At 36.8% G+C, this 18,738-nt stretch overlaps 1 protein-coding gene across 1 annotated transcript in view; it reads right to left on the reverse strand.

The window, feature by feature from the left end:
• The window catches only part of LOC108688398 (protein groucho-like), a 77,154-nt gene extending 58,517 nt beyond the window's left edge, over positions 1-18,637 (reverse strand). The window contains exons 1-2 of the mRNA XM_018194647.1: positions 18,226-18,637; positions 8,063-8,448 (exon numbers count right to left, since the gene is read on the reverse strand). Of these exons, the coding sequence (XP_018050136.1) occupies positions 8,063-8,098 (36 nt within the window). The 5' untranslated portion in view covers positions 8,099-8,448; positions 18,226-18,637. The remainder of the gene's footprint in view (positions 1-8,062; positions 8,449-18,225) is intronic.
• Positions 18,638-18,738: the final 101 nt, after the last annotated feature.

An 18,738-nucleotide genomic window follows, 5' to 3' on the forward strand; every position in this document is an offset into this window, starting at 1 on the left:
AAACCGCCCACCTCCTCTCGCACGGGGAACAATAAAAGCCGAGCAATAAAAAGACAGCGATAACGCGGCCACCTTGGACGCGCTGGTCGCGTTACGATAACACGCCTTCGAGAGTTAATTCACTATCGATCGCTGCTCCTCCCTATAAATACCTTTTTAAATCCAAATCTTTAATCGTGCTTAAACAAGAATGATGTTTATTTAAAAAATGATTTCTTTTAAAAATTCAGAAAATTTCTTGAAAACGGCAAAATAATAAAAAAAAAACTTAATTAAATAAGTGATTAAAACAAAAAATGCGATAATAAATCGATTTATTTTAACTTGATTATTAATACTCAATGTTGTAAAATAAGTTTATACCATGCGATTGTACAAGTATTTTGCCAATATCAAAGTTAAAATGCAGTAAATATAAAATATTTCTTTCTCTCATTGAGAGAGGAAACGGTTTGCCGTTTCACGCCTTTAACACGAGAATGTGTGTCCGGCAACATCTAATGATTTAGGATAATTTCCGAGAACGAGGATGAGAACCGCTTGGGATTTCAGTGGGCGGCGTTGGTCCCCTCATCAAATGCTTGTCATACCGTTCTTACCCTCAAACTCCGGAGCCTAACGGATCCCAACAGCCGAGTAAAGCTCGTACCCCGCACCCCCGTATACACAACGAGAAAGAGGATTGTGCGTGCGTGTTCGTGTCCATGTGATGGGAAGCGGACTCGACTACCCCAATGGACATCGTAGACCGACGCTTAAAAAGCCATAGGCCGGGACGATACGCCCCTGTGGATGGATGGGAATTATGCCGCTAAAACTCACCAATTACGAAACCCAAACGGCTTTCCTCTTCTCTCTTTTCTTCTTTCTTTGTCTCTTACTCGTCTTTCTTTAATCTTAAACGCACTAAGTATCTTCTCCAAATATACACAAAGGGAAATGAGTAATCAGTTTTAGACGGAGTTTCTAAATTTGCAATCGTAAAGCATGAATGCCACGTTGTTGATTGTTACTTATACATTTAAAACTTTTAGAGAACACTATAAAAAGATATATATATTCGCTAGGAAATTATTAAAGTTGAATTTTCATAATTTTCATAATTTTATATTAAATAAAGAAAATGAAGAAAAAAGGTACAATTGAAGCGGAATGATTAATTCAGATTTATCGATTTACGATCTAACTGATGTGCATGAAATAATAACGATAAGAGGCGCCGCTTGCAAAACGTAAAGTAGAAAATCAAGAGCGCCAGATGGGAGAGAGATCGTGCAATTGTGTTCGAGATGCCCGGAGAAATAGTTGCTATCCAGCCGGGGCGTCAGCGATATAACGTGTATTTACGACGGGGGTCAAACAATGGGAGAGAGAGCACGAGATGAACAGAATCCCTTTCGATGTATCATAGTCCATCATCCGCCGTGGTGAAAAGGACCATTCGTCTGATTACGATTTCACGAAATCCCACGCATATCCACGTGACGGATTAATCAAGGGAAACCGCGCATCATTTCTTGCCTCTTTCCCAGCTATTAATTAATTTCCACGATTAATCATTCCAGGCACTTCTCGTCGGACAGTAAATCGTTCTTACTCGCGCGCGCGGAAATCTAACTTAAACGGAAAAAAGAAAGAAAAAAATACAAAAAAAAACAGATCAACGCATTAATATTGCAATTTATCGAAATATTAATTATTGGATTTTTATATATAAAAGAATCCTATAAAGCATAACGTTGAAAAACACGAACAAATAACAAACGTGTCATGCATAAATATCGTTGTATTCCAACGAAGTTAACGAACAAAATTAAATAGCGATGTGCGTTTAATATCCGCGGCTGCAAGTTAATATTTTACGGTAGTTCTGAAAATACTTTAAAATCGGCCAATGTCTTTTCTACACTTTGTTGCCGGTGCACGCGAGGACTCGAGTTATGATCCTGGCACCGTAAAGAGGAAAGAAGAATTTCGGTGCGTTCGAGCAGCGCGACAAAGAGGAGGCGAGAACGGTCGTAAAAACTTTGGAGCGTTTCCATTATTCCGAGAGAGGAAGTAAAACGCGCCGAGAAAGACCGAGACTGTGGGGTTTTAAAGGGTTTTCAGCGTTGGCGAGCTTGTTACATAAATCGCGAAAGGTTGATACGAAAATGAGAATATATACTTTTATAACGTTCTCTCGTATGTCCTCTTAAATTCTGCGAGACAAGATTAAATACGTGCGTTTCAATATATTGCGTTTACGCCCTTGTACATTAATTAACGTAGGATAACAGAAATGAGAGATCTAATTAAAAAGTAAAACTTCAAAGGGACCTTAATCTCACTAAAAAAGATATTTCTAATCACATCATGTCCAACCTACAAATATCGATCATTTATTAAATCAATCTTATTAAATTTTATATATAAAACTTTTACAAAAGGATCGTCTTTGCGTTTACATTTTTTTTTTTTTCATGACGACTGTGCAATTTGTTGCTACGAATGGTTCCGTCTAGCCCGACTTTCCTCTCTTTCAAAGCTCAACGAAGCCTCCGGCAAACATTTTCAATTTTCACTCCTCGTACCAATTCGAACGAGCCATTCGGCGAACAATTAGTCGCCGAACGATTTGATTAGCGATTGTCATCGACAAATTTTTTTCCGTCCCCCGATACGCAGAAAAAGCTCGCGACCGACCGACCGACCGACCGGGCAGATCATTTTCATGCGGCAATCCCAATTTTTTATTCGACCAATTACAACGTAATTCTTCAATCGCCACGCGCATACAGAGTCCCTCCAAACAATATTCGGAGGCCACGTCGTATTCGAGTAATTTTTTCAGTTAATTCTTTCTCTTCCCGAATAGTCCTCCTTCAATATTTTTCCGTTACAACAAGCATTCACAAAACCAATCTTGCAACCAATAAATCGTTCGTTCTATTGGCCATTAAAAAATTCATCACCGCATATGTGTTTCGTTCGGAATTTATGAGCAATTCTCACTAACCCAAGTAAGATTCGACAATATATACATCTCGAGAATATATCAACTACCATTTAGCGCTTACTTTTCCTCAAAAGCATAAATAAATAAATAGTTCTTAATATTCTAATGTTATATAATCTGCACTTATATATCAACAGAGTTGTACAAAGATTTTAGTTTCATATATAGCATGTAATGATCATAAACCACAAACGCGTAATTTTACGAGTTGAAAATGTTACATTCTTGTTCTCTTTTTACACGAAAGAGGCAATAAAGCAATAAACGGCGAGATTTTTGATATAAAATCCAGTGCGGGCGATCTCTCTATGAGAGGGCGAGGCGCGTAGAATCCGCGGAATCTGGAGCACGAAACGACACGACGAACCGGCACGAAAGGGCGCGGGAAGGCAACGCGAGGAACGGGTCGGCTGAAAGGCGGATAGGGCCGAGAGGAGAGTGAGAGAAAGGAAAGAGAGAAGAAAGGGATGGAGAAACAAAGCGGCGTCCCTTTGTCCTGCTCTCGGTGTAGCTCGCATCGCTCTCGTGCTCGCGCGCTCAGCCAGGCGCATTTTGCAAAGAGCGCGTCGCGAGACTCTTGTTGTCCCCGCGATATTACTTCCTACATTTGCGCAAATTATATCGCCGCGGCAGAGACGTTGCTGCTGCTGCTGCTGCTACTGCTGCTGCTGCTGCTGTTGCTGTTGCTGTTGCTGCTACTGCTGCTTGCGAGCGCTCGTTCGCCGCACTTTTGTTCCCGCTTAACTTCTAAAGCACGTCCGCGACACGAGAGATAACTATTAATCAAAGACGTGAGCAGGGGACAGGGAACGAAGAGAGAGAGAGAGAGAGAGAGAGAGAGAGAGAGAGAGAGAAAAGAGGACGTTCACCTAGTTACGCCATTGCTATTAACTACGATCTACTACCTTTTATTTTTCATTTTAAAGAAAATAACGACGAGAAACTTCAAACATGATCGTACGAGTGACAGCTGACACGATCGTAAAATGTAAAATGCGTTGCATATATTTTCTTTTATTTAAGAGCGTATACAAAAATGTCATAGTTTGATTGAGTTATAAGGAAATGATTCTTTGCTCAGAGACGGTTATTCCCCTGCGAGATCAAAATTTATTCTTGTCGGATAAAAATTGAATGAATAATGAAAGAGTAGAAGTTATTAGGTATACATAAGAAAACCATTATTTTTGTGTTGTCATAATTCATTATGTAATTGTTATCGAAATATGTGATAAATATTATCGAATGAGCAATTTCGCACCTTTTTTCTATTTTCCATCGCGATAGGAAATTGCAAAGACTATATTCTCCGGTCTTTATATCTCCGACACTCTTCTCCGATTTTTCTTGTCGGTGTTTCCCAACTTTCTCGCTTTTCATGCTTTTCTAGACATTGCGTCTTAAAACAACGGACGACTCTCGCGAATAACTATTTCGCCTTTTATTATCCTCCTCGCGAAGGATCGAGTTACAGAATTACGAGCGTGACGCTCGCCAGCGTGCATTCGTTTATTTGGTTGGCAAGCAAGGAGAATGGCTCATTCGTCCTAACATCTAGCTTTTCTGTTATACTGATGATCAACCGTCACGCGAAATACGTGACTGACTTTAAATGTAAAAATAAGTGGTACATAATCGAACCAGAGAAATATACGCGCTTCAAAAAATATTTCTTTATTAAATATTTCATAAAAAAATCGGATCATCATTCACGGAAAGAACAATTTTTCTAAAATATCTAAAAATTTAATTAATTTTGTGGGAATATCATCACGATTAATGTTACAAAAATTTTGAGCACGACATTATTATTCTGATGACTCAAAATTATTTTCAGATCTGTGTCTAAATTTTTGAGAGAGAGAGAGAGAGAGAGAGAGAGAGAGAGAGAGAGAGAAGCAAAAAGAGAGAAAGGAAAGAGAGATACTTCAGTAAAACAATCCTTTCGGTATAGGATTATTAAATCTCACTCAAATAATTTATATTTTTTACGTACATCTGTGCATATTCAACATATCTTGTATGATATTTACATATCATATTTATACGAATGGAAACGTAACTTATAATGAAGGTTTTATACATATTATGTATAAATTTTATAAGATAGAAATATGTATGAAATATGGATTTTCGATATGGATAACTATTTCACCTCATACTCCTTTATTCACAATTTTCAAAATTCCCTTTATTAATCCTTGAATGTGTAGATAAAGTGAGATCAAGTATATGTGGAATAAGGATCGAGATTAAACCTAAGATTTAAGAATCGATAGCTCTCGTATAAAGCAACACATCACCAACTGACTTTCTAATTCACTTTGTATAAAATTAAAATATATATATAGTATAGAAAAGATCGAAATCGAATCCAAAACTCATCGATTACAATGAAGGATCCAAGACACTGAAGTCTTAAAAAATTTAATTAGATCTGAAAATAATTTCATATAGAATCATGTGTCACTCCATTCTTATTCTCGAAAAATATTACATATGAAAATATAAAAGTATATGTTACGTACATTATAGAATTTCATATACAATATAAATTCAGGAATATAAAGGCCCATATTATTAATTAAAGATATCCTTCACATTGATAAGTTTATGAATGTTTCAAGTGACATTGACAACTTTTCTCAATAATGATAAAACGTAAAATTGTTTTCAGCCAAGTTATGTTTGTACACAGAAGAAAGAAATTTATTATTTGCAAAAAGATTTAAAAATTTAACAGATACAGATCGATCTGAAAAGAATTTTGTTGGACTATCAAAATAATTAGTAGGAAATTCAAGCATGATAAACAATGTTGTTGCAAAAAATTTTGATATTTTAACAACTCCAGCTTTAGCATCTTACATAATTATTTTAATAATTCAACAAGATTATTTTCAGATCTTTATTATAGCTAAATAAACACTTTAGTAAAACTGTTTCTTCCGTGTAGAACATTAATACGAATTAATACGAAATCTTTATTTGAGCTTATCAGTCACATCTCTTCCAACCAAAGAATAAATAACAACTCCATGAGAAGCATACGTAAAAAGACGATCGCGTGCCACAATGATTACACTCGATTATGCGTCCGGAAAGAATAATTCTATTTAAGTATTTAAAAATTTAGCTATTATAGATACAAATCTGAAGATAATTTTGTAAGACCATCAAAATAATTATGCAAAACGTTTAAATGTTAATAACAATACTGCAAAAAGTTTTAACATTTTAGCAGTTTAAGCGTCTTACTTACTACAATTATTTTGATGGTCCAAACAAAATTATTTTCAGATCTAATTAAATTTTTTAACACTTCAGCAAAACCTTTATTTCCGTGAGCTATTAACAGTAGTTATTGCTTTCTTTGCAACATTATTACATGAAATTTATATTACAGCGTAAAAAAGATTAATTTCCATTCATTTTCACTAAAAAATCGCTAATGATATCCTGACAGAAAGACATCGTTCAAATCGCGCCAATGACGGAAGCAAAAGACATTATAAGTACTTGTCGTAATGTAAGATTAGCTTACATTTTTTCAGCAGCACGCAATGCGTCACGAACAGTTTCCTGTTAAATAACGATTTTCGTAACAGTGTCTAACTTCGTTCTCTTGGATTAATTATGTTTAATGATAAATCGCGATAATTATCATCTGTCTCGTACGCATTACAGACGATCGGCCATGTATCTCAAGAGTATTCATAAATTTAAATAAATAATAAAGAGACTCTTAATATAAAATGATAATAAGTAGAGTTATTAAAGATACGTAAGAGTCAACGCTTTGAAATTAGTGCGCAAATAAATATCTTCAACGATATAAAATTTCAATATATATGTTGAATTTTGCAACTTACATAAATTAGAATTACTAAATAAACTTACAAATGAACTAGATAATATTCGTAAAGAAAGAAGTTATTATCTAAACAAAATTATATATCTAAATTTTTGCAACTCTTCTTGAATTAATTACGTTATTCTAGTTATCGTAATAATTATTAGTCATTTTGGCGCGACAGTAAAAAAAAGTGTGATGTCATTCCGTCTCGAAAATACTCGCGGAAAAATTATTGCTTATCGTTCGTAACGTTTGCTTAACTTTTTCTGATTTTCTTTAAACCAATTATGTTGTATCATTAGTTGTATTATTAGTCACCGCAATAATTATCGGCCATTAAGCGCGATATTAAGAGAAGTATTACGGCACCGTTATCGCCACCGCTTCGTATGTCCATCGGTGCGCTTCGAGTATACTCGTCGAAGAAACGATCGAGCCACTTTGTGCCCCTTGAGCAGAGCGGCGCCACATCAGCGTCAATAAGCAAACGAGTGGTGCCCACATATCGTCCATTGGCCGGTTCTATGAACAGCAATTGTTGTACGTTGACTTGCGGGCTCTATAAATAATCCTCATAATTTCTAATGGTCGCCTCTGCCCCCCCCCCCCCCTCTCTCTCTCTCTCTCTCTCTCATATTCGTATGTCAGCAAATTCGCTGGTGGTCTCGTTTCATCGTATGGGACTTTGAGCATGTGCGACGCGTGAAATTATGACGGTAAAAAGAGTGGCACGAGCGGAGGTTGTGGCGTAGGGACGTGCACGGGGAACAATCAAACATTCTTCGAATTAGCAACGCGAAGTGCGAGAGCGGTCGACTTGACTCCCACGTGCTCTTTCGCTTCCCTCGCGCGGAGCGGTAATTACACTATATTACCCTTTGACGTGCGCTATAATGGATAACGCTAAGCAAAAATGTCGAGAATACCGGCGTAAGCGAAGAAATATACGGTAGTACACTGGGAAAATGCCGAACGCAGAATAGAAAATGTTCCGTCAATTTACTAACTTGGCTGCACGTTAAGTTGAAAGTTGGTTAAAATGAAATTCGCTTTAAATTAAGTGACAATGAAATTTCAGCATTATTCGTTCTGCGTTTTTTCATTAAATACATACTTTAAATTTTATAATGCAATAATTCTCATTTCACAGATGCCACGATGTTAATTTCTACTCCGCTAACAAAAAAAATAATGATGCGAATACTTACGGGAGCGGCGGGATGTCTCGCCGGCGCGGGGTACATCTTAGTCTTGGACAATTGCTTCTTAGAAATCGCTGCAGCGTCCACGATACACTAAGTACACGATCATTTCACCATTTCGTGGGCTCGAACGCATCCGCGTGAAGAAACTCCATTTGCGACGACAGTGGCTGTTCCTAGATTGATCTTTCCATGCACTGTTCACAGCACAACGCGATTCATCGTGGTTATCTTATTATCGCGAACCGAGTACACTTTTCTCATTTATTAACGAGCGCGAAAATGGCAACGAAAACTTTGTATGAATCTCGTTTAAGTTCGATGAACGACACTTTTCTTCGTAATTTTTCGCCCGCTGTTAAAGCTTCACACGTTGTGGAGTGCCTCCGTTCCTGTTGAAAAAAACAATTGTTTTTTATTTCTGTTGCTTCTATATGAATGTTGCCTGTACAATTTAATAGTTTCTTATCGCGTTTCTCCTGTTCGAGAAACGTTTGTTCGAGTAGAAAAATATTTACTCATCGGTGCTATTCAAATTTTCCCTCTCTCGAGAGGAGCAGCACTAAAAGTACTCGCTAGGTCTGTTCGCGTTACTTGCAATTTTTGCACTCAACATTTTCGCTTTCTTTCTTCAACGGCCAAATAGAGCAGTTTGATAAGTTAGTGACTTTTTAAAAGAAGACTATTCAAAAATAAATCGAATTTTGGTTAAAAAAAAAAAATAAAAAAGTCACTAATTTATCAAATCGTTTATCTTGTTTTAAGTTCAAAAATTTTTAAAAATTTCAACAAGGGCGTAGCCAGGATACTTATAGAGGGGAACTAAATTAGATTTGAGACTTTTAAATGTGAGGGGGATAATCAAATGAGATGGATGGTGTATTTTAAATTAATTACCAACAAATTCTATCACAAAATCACACATATTTACTAATTTACTTAATTTTTCCCTTAAAATTGTAAATTCTTCGAATTGGAAAACTTTAAATTTATAACACTAGTCTTAGCTTCTCAGAAAATCTTTCTATAACCATCACCTCAAAAATTCCTTCTTTTCCAAAATTAATTTCTCGTGAATATTAAGAATTTATTAAAAATAGTAAATATATATTTCTTTGTAATTATTTAAGTTCTTCTTCTTTAAATAAATAGTACCTGTTCCCAAAAGAGGAAAAAGACAATACAACCAGAACAAGTAAAATGATATGCAACGAGTGAAAAAGGATACAAAATCAAAATGATGAAAATTATCAGTAAAAGTGATAATAGAATTCGTATATCATAACAATTCGTGAGTCATGAACTGAATAGATAAAAGACATCTTGAAGATTCGAGAAGGGGAGGGGAGACGTGGCTCTCCTCTCGGCTACGCCCATGGATGGTTCGTATTTCAAGCTGACATAAAAAGGAAGGTGTAACATTCCCGTGGATGCGCAATAAAAGAGTGAATTTAAGGCTATTTGATTGATTGTTTCCAGTATTGTCATTATATCCAATGTTACACCTATCTTTATATCATGTTTCAAAACTTGAACAAATCTACTATTAACCATGCGGTACCTCGCAGAGACTCGCAGAAAAACCGATGCATTTTCATTTCGTCGGCGTGGCGCGCGTGTGAGAGGAGCTTTACGATGGCAAGCGATCAATTTATCGTTCGATTTACTAGGCGCGTAAAACTGCTCGCTCCGTCGCTGCTCCAAGAGCATTTATCCTAATCTCCGAGGCGTGTTTCGAACCGGCGACAAAGAGCGAGAGAAAAAAAGCCAGAGATGCTGCGCGGCGCAGTGTGGCGCGAGAGGGACAGAAAGAACAAAAAGAAAGCGCGCTCGCGCGTTATATGTATATTGGGTGCAAAGCCACCGGCTGAGCGCAACGTCACGTTCCAGGATCTACGACGCATTGATTACGATGCAATTTTCAATGGACCGTAGCGGCGGCGACGGCGGCCGTACGGTGCATTACGCGCGACGCATTATTGCAAACGTCGCGACATGTCAAACGTGACGCATTTCGTCGGGCATATCCCGTTGAGGAACATCCGCAGAAAACGAAATGAGACGGCCGTGCACGAATTTTTTTTACTTTCTTACTTAGTCGGTAAATAACGAATTAGAGAGAGCGACGATGGAAATCCAAATTGCTCGCTTATTCCTTCGCGCTCATCGTGGGATTTTATTGTCGTTTCGAAAGTAACGTGAAGAACTCTTTGAGCGATTAACGCAGCTTGAAAATTGAGGGCTTTTGCAAAAGAGAAAGCAAACTACTCTCTACATTTGAAGAAAAATTTTTTAATTTCTAAATTCGTTTTCGCGAGACGAGACGTGACAGACGATTGCTTTAACCTTGGAATGCTATCGATACGTCAGTTTTATATACAAGTTAGCGAAGTCATTAAGCGCTAAGGTATGTCTTTAGTGATTATAAGTAGGAAACCAATCTAAACCATGCTAAAAGCTAGGATAAGTGGAGACAAACTTTTAAAATTTTGACTGTTTTTTATGTCCCTCTGGACTCTCTGCTGAGTATTAGAACAGAGAGTGTGATAAGTGCAGATTTCAATTTTTAAGCAATTTTTGTGTGTTATTATCAAGATTATTATTTTGTATTATTATGTATTATTTTGTATTTTATTTAAGCGTTACGAGGAGATGCATATAATTGGATTACTTCATATCATTTCAAAATTAAATTCGAAATACTTACGTCCTTTTCTTTCAAGTTAATAAGTTTTTTTTTATTTGTGTTATAGAAGTCTAAATTATAAATTTTATTAAAAATGTGAAATATATGAGAAACTTGTGTTATATTAATAAAGAGTCTTATACATTTTCTTATACATAAAGTTTACGTACAGCATTTTAGGGTTAATGTTTTATCAACATAATCGATTTTTTTCAACAAATCGATAGATGATTGTCCTCACTATATATATCCGTTTATCATGCGAAAATATTCTTTGTGACTAAACTAGTGTAATTAAATCTACTGTGAAATTCATAATTAAATCAAATTATACAAATTACTTTTGATAATTTCTATAGGCCGCCATTACTTGTAGCCAATGTATAATGTTATTAATTTGACTAAAACAATAAAATTAAACAATTTTATTCAAGAAAATATGTAAAATTTAATTCAAATTTAGTTTATTATGTACTAATAATGAATTCGATTGGATGCACTCGATGCGCATTGATGCATATTAAAGCTATCGTACATAAATTGCTTTAAAGATGATTTTAATATAAATATATTGTAGAAACAAGTCAAATCGTGAAATACTTAATTTTATTGTGCTATTAAGTAAAATATATTTTATAATTAGAAATATTTACATTTCACTTTTATTGTTAGTTTAAATCAGTATACAACGGTTGTAATATGCACCAGTGCGCAATAATGCAACAGAATTCGTTATAAGTGCACGATTAATACGATGTTTACTTTGAAACTACAGAAATGGAATGACATTTTGATATATACATTTAGAAGTTGAAAACAAAATGTTATTTAACTCAAAGGATTAGATTTAACTCAATTGGATTATTATTGTTTCTTTATTGATATCTATAAATAATAGGGTAAGGTGATACAATTTCAATCAATACAATTCTGAACAAAATATTTGAATCCACTTTTCAAGTTTGGTTTTTTCCTGTTTTTGTATGTGTTTGGTGATGTGTGTACTCTTTAGCACTCCTGATGACAATGAGATTAGGATTACGAAACTTGAATCTCGAAATTGGATTTAGATCTTATTCAGAATTGTATCATGTTCAAAACTGTATCGTCCTAGTTTGAAGCTTGGCGAAAGAGCGGGACACTTACACTAAAAAAAAAAAAGTTTCGTAATAGCTGCTAAATGTTTAATGAAATAAAATAAGCATGTTCTTTTTAGCGAAAGAAAAGAACAGGCCTAATGCCAATTTGATTAATATAACCAAAAATATTTAGAAAAATGAAATTATTGTTGTATATATTAACATTATTTCAACAAATATTTGATAGCTATTACCAAACTCTTTGGTGTAGAAAATTTTAGTGCAATCTAGCGTAGCGACAAAGAACAGGCCAATTTAAATAAGTCAATATAAATCGATCGATGCATGTATTTCGATGGTGTTTCGTTACACGTCGTAGAACAGGCGGAGGGGGAGGGGGGGGGACGAGGGAGAGGTGAGGGAGCGGTAGGAAGCGTTAAACCGGGCGTGCAAATACTCGTCCGATGGATGCACCGGTCGTCGTGCACCCCAGCGACGGTACGTTGGGTTAGTTTAGGCCATAGCTTAATTTCCAAGTAGAGAATTGGCCATTCAACAACGAGGAGGAGGGCAGGCAGGCAGGCAGGCAGGCAGGCTGGATGGATAATTCGCGGTATGTCTCCCTCTGACTCGCGCGCGAACGCGCGCGTATACGCACTATACGCACTCTCTCTCTCTCTCTCTCTCTCTCTCTCTCTCTCTCTCTCTCTCTCTCTTTCTCTCTCCTCTCTCGCAGATTGCCGTACGCGATTTCAGCGCTGTTTATTTTAGCCGCATCGCGCCGCAGGGCGGGTCGCGCGCGCGGATTACGGGAAACATTTTTGCGATTTGTACGCTTCACCAAAGAGGGTCCGCGAACTGTCCAGCGGCCGAAAACCAACGTACGCGTGGCCGGACAACGTTGCCTATTATTTTCACGCTTTTACCGCGCCGCACGATCGCATATACATGACGCGTCATTACGGGCTCTTTGTAACGCGGGATGATGTTTCGTGTAACGCGCAAAATGGAGTCATATAACCGCGTTAACAGTCCATTCTACGCGGATAATGTATTTCGCGAGCAATACACGTATATATGTAGGTGTACGTGTACGTGCGATAAATATATTTATGTGCGCGCGTGTATAATGCGTGCGCAAGCGTAAAAAACTCACCCAGGCTCCGAATTTGAGCCATCATTTCCATCAATTTGCAGCAAATGCGTTCGGCGGGACGATAAAAACTTTTCGGCTTGATACTCCCGGCGTATGACGTCGCGACGCGTCGCGTCCCGTCGGCAAACGCTGCCGACGCCGTCGACGCCGCCGCGCGAAATTAAATCCGCCCTTTCCATCCTCCTGCATTTACGCAAACGCTGAGAAAAGTTTCGCCACGTTCCATTGTATTGCGGAGCAATAGAGATGCGGCGTGAGACCGACAACGACGATCCTGAATCCAGACCGCGATAATTTGGATAAAATGAGTTTAAATTTCAACAGGATAAAGCGGAATACATAATCGAATTGTGATTTCAATAATCATGTATTATGTAACTAACGCGTAATTATTCCTGTAGAGAAGTTTAAAAGCCTAGAGATTGCGCTTTTATTATGTTGGCCAAAAGCTCTTCTCGGTTTTTATTTATGCAAGTGATTATTTTCAATATTCAATTTAGATATTCCAAGCTCTTCTGCGATATCTCGAATAGCTTGTTGCGGATTATTATCGATCGAGACCTTGATTTAATTATCATCCACTGTACTTGGCCTATCAGAACTTGTCTTCGACGAAGAAATTCTCATCATGGAATTTTGCAAATTAAAATTGCCGAAAAATATGCGATCATTCACATTATCTTCATTGTACAGCATGCATCTTTTTTACATAGCGTTCTTGCTTTTATAATAGTAATATAGTATAACATGTTGAAAAAATGTGTCTTTTTATCTTCCATTTTTTTTATCCTTTATAACAAACGGTAATTAAACTCTATTAATTTTGATTGACTTATTTATTAAAGATTCATTGATATGTAACCTGTTAAGTTATGAATTTATTTGATAAAACAAAGAAAAGAAATCCACACCTAAAGCCACATTAATAATCATCTACTGACAAAAACGAAAACATTTTTTGGCCAATGAAAGCACTCGAAAAGTTTGTCGTATTTATTCGAAAGAAAAAAAGAAGCTAGCATGGATTGCGATGGATAAACGGGTCATGGAGAAAGTTATCACGAATCTCACATAATCGGCCCTCGACCGATCTTTAACAACCGCGTGATCGTCCGTGATTTCTTTACCTTCTCGATCGTTATCGCGACATGGCCGAGCGGCGGCGCACAATGTCGTGCGGATTAAAGGATTCTCCACACCGGACACACTAGTGCGCTTTAATTATTGAGTACCACGAATGATACCGCGCACCACGTTTACGAGTCCCACAATTTCGTTACGAACTGTAAGCCAAATAGTCGAGTGCGAGATAGTTGATCCGCGACAAAGATACAAATTCTATTTCTCTACAGATCCCAGAGAAGTCGTAGGAAGTAGGAAGAGTAGTCGTTCGGTTTATCTCGTAAGCAAAAATTGAAATATGATTATAGAAATAATAGAATCGATAAAACTTTCTTACTTGAATAGAATCAATGTCGATAAAATAATATATATAATTAACCCTCAGCTATCTAATATTTTTTAAAGTGCCTTGTTGAAGTAATGCAAATGAACCCTCATCTTATAGCGAAAATCCAAAGATTTTGTTTACCTACAATTTAGAACCTCATAGTGATCATATAGATTGTACAATCGTCCAAAAATGTTCGCACCTGGTCCAAATAATTTATTGCTGCAGTTAAAATAATGCCAATATAAAAAAAATTCATGACACGTGAAATGATTTATTTTCTTGTATTATTTCAATTGCATTATTTCGATTAAAGTAAAAAAAATATATATAAATCATATATAACAAATGACAACATGGGATTCAATGATCGCTTCTATTATACATTACATCGGGTATTAGATTTTTTTTTATATATTGGTGATTGGTCGTTTGCGACCGGCATGAAAGTAAAAACACTATTGTGCTGGCGGCGATAAAAGCAACTCTGAGCAACGTTACGACGGTATCCTAATATTCCGCATACTTACGATACGACCGATCGTGCCTTTATTAGCGGCGTGACGACGATGCGGACTTCGTAAAATGCACGCGTCGTAAAGAGCCTTATCTCGCGAAGCACGATAATTATACGGCGAGAGCAACAACTTAAGTGGCCCGCGGCAGTAGTTAAGAACGTGCGCGTGTAAAAATTTTGTTTGAACAACGGATTATTAAGTAAGAAATTCCGCCTACTCCGTGAATCGATATAGGCATAAAATTCTGTTTAAACACACGGAAAGAACAATTTTGCTGAAGTATCAGAAAAATTTAGCTAGACGCAGCTCTGAAAATAATTTTGTTGGACCATCAAAATAATTACGTAGGTAATTTAAACATATAATGAGCAATGCTGCAAAAAATTTTAATATTCTAGCAACCAGTTTAAGCGTTCTACATAATTATTTTGAGTTTAACAAAATTATTTTCAGATTTGTATCTAGCTAAATTTTTAGACATTTCAACAACATTCTTCTTTCTGTGCAGTGAATTTATAATTACAAAATCTCGTTTAAATAAAACTTTCGATAATTATAATCATCTACTTAGGTTCACTTCTACCAATGCAGATTAGCTTTAATCTTGGTTCAACTTACGACATCTCGTCTTGTTCTATTTCTATAGGAATTAAAAAAAGATGAAAACAAATTAAACCGGAAATTAAACTAAAAATTAAGTTGGTAGAAATGAATCCTAATGTTACTTTGAGAATCAGGATTGTTATCAATCATTATCTGAATCAGAATTGTTATCGATTTAAAAGAAGCAAATGTCCAAAAAATATACTTCTGAAAAATCCAAACTTTCGTTTTTTAGTGACTTTCCAAAATTTACCTCGATGGTGGCTAATGTCTCGGTACGAGAAACTCGCAAAGGGATCACAATTTACGGGATACGTGCGCATAAAGATTCCGCGAATTTGTATACGACAAAGAAAACGGAGACGAACGAGGAACGGCTTGTCGATCGTCTTCGACGATTTTACGAGGCGTGTACGACAATTACCTCTAACATCGTTAACCTGCTCCTCCTTCTCGCCGTTTCTCGATTATCCTCATCGTCGACTCTTAGCAATAACGCAAGTTAAAGCACCCGGTACAATTAATTTAGTCGCTTGATAATATTTCAAACCCGGAAGTCGTATCGTCGTAAGATTTAAACGAACTTATATTATTAAAATTCATGGTTCTTTGATCAATAAGTAAAACTGCGTAGTTAATAAAAACTTTGCCTATTATTATCTTAAATTAAAATACACTCAATGATTATTGATAATATAATCAATATTGAGAAAATAACATAATTAATATAATTATGTTATTTTCTTGACATTGATTTTATTATTTATAATCGCTGAGCGTATTGCAATTTTTAATTAATATAATATACATAATTAATATAATTATATTAAAATAAAAAAAATTAATATAACATTCGACAGATTCTTTAATCATAGACATAATATAAAAAAAAAGGATTCTCTTCCGGATTTGAATCATTATTAAGCGATTAAATTAACTGTAATAAATTTTGGTGTAAAGAATTAATTATATAGACATTTATTATGAAAAATTGAGAAATTATGAGAGCAGATGGCATCGGTTTTCCGTTTAAGGGTAATCAATTCTGAACTGACTACGTCGGAAGTTTGCCCGTTCCTAGGTTATCTAAGACACTAATTAGGATTATGTGACGATAAATGCGATAATACGGAGACCCGGTTATCTCTCTAACAATCTATTAAACATCTCATGATGAAACAAGAACGGAAATTTGAAAAAAAATTGAAGCACGTGATCGTTCAGATTTCTATTAAGGCATTTACTGAAATAAGTCTGATAATAATAATCAAGTCGAAGTAGTAAGAAGTTTAGTAATTACTAAAACTTCGATAAAATAAGAACATTAAGTGAGTTAGATTAAATGTTTAATCACAAATAAGAGAGGAAAATGTCATTTTCAATCAAAGCGGGTTATTTTTTTTTAGTAATATTTATATGTAAATATATAAATACGATTATCATTTCTATCATAAAATGAGATAATAATCCCACAATTAAAAAAAAACCGATTGTCGAATTTAATAACAATGTCTACTAGCATCTTAAAAACCTATAAAAGAATAACTTATAAAAATGACTGTAAAAAAGAATGACTTCTAAAACAATTTTGAAAAATAATAATTTCAATCAATATTTAATAATCGAAATCAACTATAAACGTTAATTTCTTATTTATTTTTCTAAATATTATCTTATGTACCTAATTTCATCGAACAATTAGATATATTATTATTATGTTTGCTAAATATTGTATTTAATACTAAATAAAACATATTGTAGCTATTACCAGACTTTTTTTCAATTTACGATTGTATTGTTGTATCATTTTCGCGCTAAGCCTTAAACACAATGAAAAGCACAGACAATGTATCTGTATAGAAAGAGGGAATAAGAAATTTTTCTCAGAAACCATGTATATCTAGAAGACACGATTTCTGATAGATAAAAATCTTTTATTTTCAGTTGCTATTGCCTGTGCTTCTCATTGTGTTTAAGGCTTTACAGCGCGTTAATCACTTCCGTATATCTTCCCAATAATCCATTAAGCACGTCGCGATAGAACACGATAGACACCCGTGGGGTTGGTAAACGAGGAACAAAGATTTGGAGCAGCGGACTCCGGGGTCTGTTGTTTGAAACTCGATTAACGAGCCTCGGAGTTCGGACGCGGCAGCAACATTTTCTCGGAAGAGAACGTGCGCCTTATCGATCAAGAAGCGGAGCGGAGGGAATTAAGCCTTGATCGGTAAGGAGGAAGGGATTATAGTTTTTGCGGGATGACTCGCCGCACGCTCGATTCTTCCCTCGTTTCGCGAAAGACGATCGTGTGCCGTAATTATTAGTTTCGAACTGGCGCGGGAGATTAACGAGATGGATTTTAACGCGTCGCGCAATCGGCACAGATTAAAAAAAGGAGAGGGAGAGAGAGAGAGAGAGAGAGAGAGAGAGAGAAACCGCGAAAAGTAATATAATCGTCGTGTATTATCCATGCTTCGTCGATATTTCGCGCGAGGCGGCGCGTCACGCTCCGAAGCTGGCCGCATAACTAACGAGGACACGTGACTTCGCGCGCCGCTAACTATCGCAACGAACTGAAGTTGGCCGCTTCGACTCTGAGATTCTCGCGGCGCTCTCTCCGAAAAATTCAAGATTCAAAAGAGTCAACGGTTGAAACGCACCTATGATATATACATACCTCGTAGAATCCATCGAAAGTGACGATTCCTTGGAGATCGACTCGCAGAACGATTATCGACTCCTGAGATCCGTCCGACGCTCGCGCCTCCGTCCTTAATCCGTCTTGGCACTGCGGCGAAAAAGCACTCGCGTTTCCTGCTGCACACTCTCCTCCCGCATCTCTTTTTCCTACTCGTATATCCCTCCTCTCTCTCTCTCTCTCTCTCTTTCTCCCTCTCTCTCTTCCTCTCCCTCTTTCTCTCTCCCTCGCTCCGTCTCGCACTAACACTTTCGTAGAAAGACGCGTGCACCAAGTCAAACACAGGTCAGGACGTATGCGTGTATGTACGTGGCGCACAGTCGCGAGTGCGACCGGAGTTGGACACCGGGAAGGTTGAGCGAATGTCGCGACCGCACCGCGCAACGTACGACGCTCGACTGCGAGCCGGGTAGTACCGAAGTGGATGACGGGAACGTGTGAACGCTGCTTGCCGCCGCCGCCGCCGCCACCGCCGCCGTCACCGCCACCGCG

Source organism: Atta colombica, unplaced genomic scaffold, assembly GCF_001594045.1.
Source record: "Atta colombica isolate Treedump-2 unplaced genomic scaffold, Acol1.0 scaffold105, whole genome shotgun sequence".
NCBI classification, from domain to species: Eukaryota; Metazoa; Arthropoda; class Insecta; order Hymenoptera; family Formicidae; genus Atta; species Atta colombica.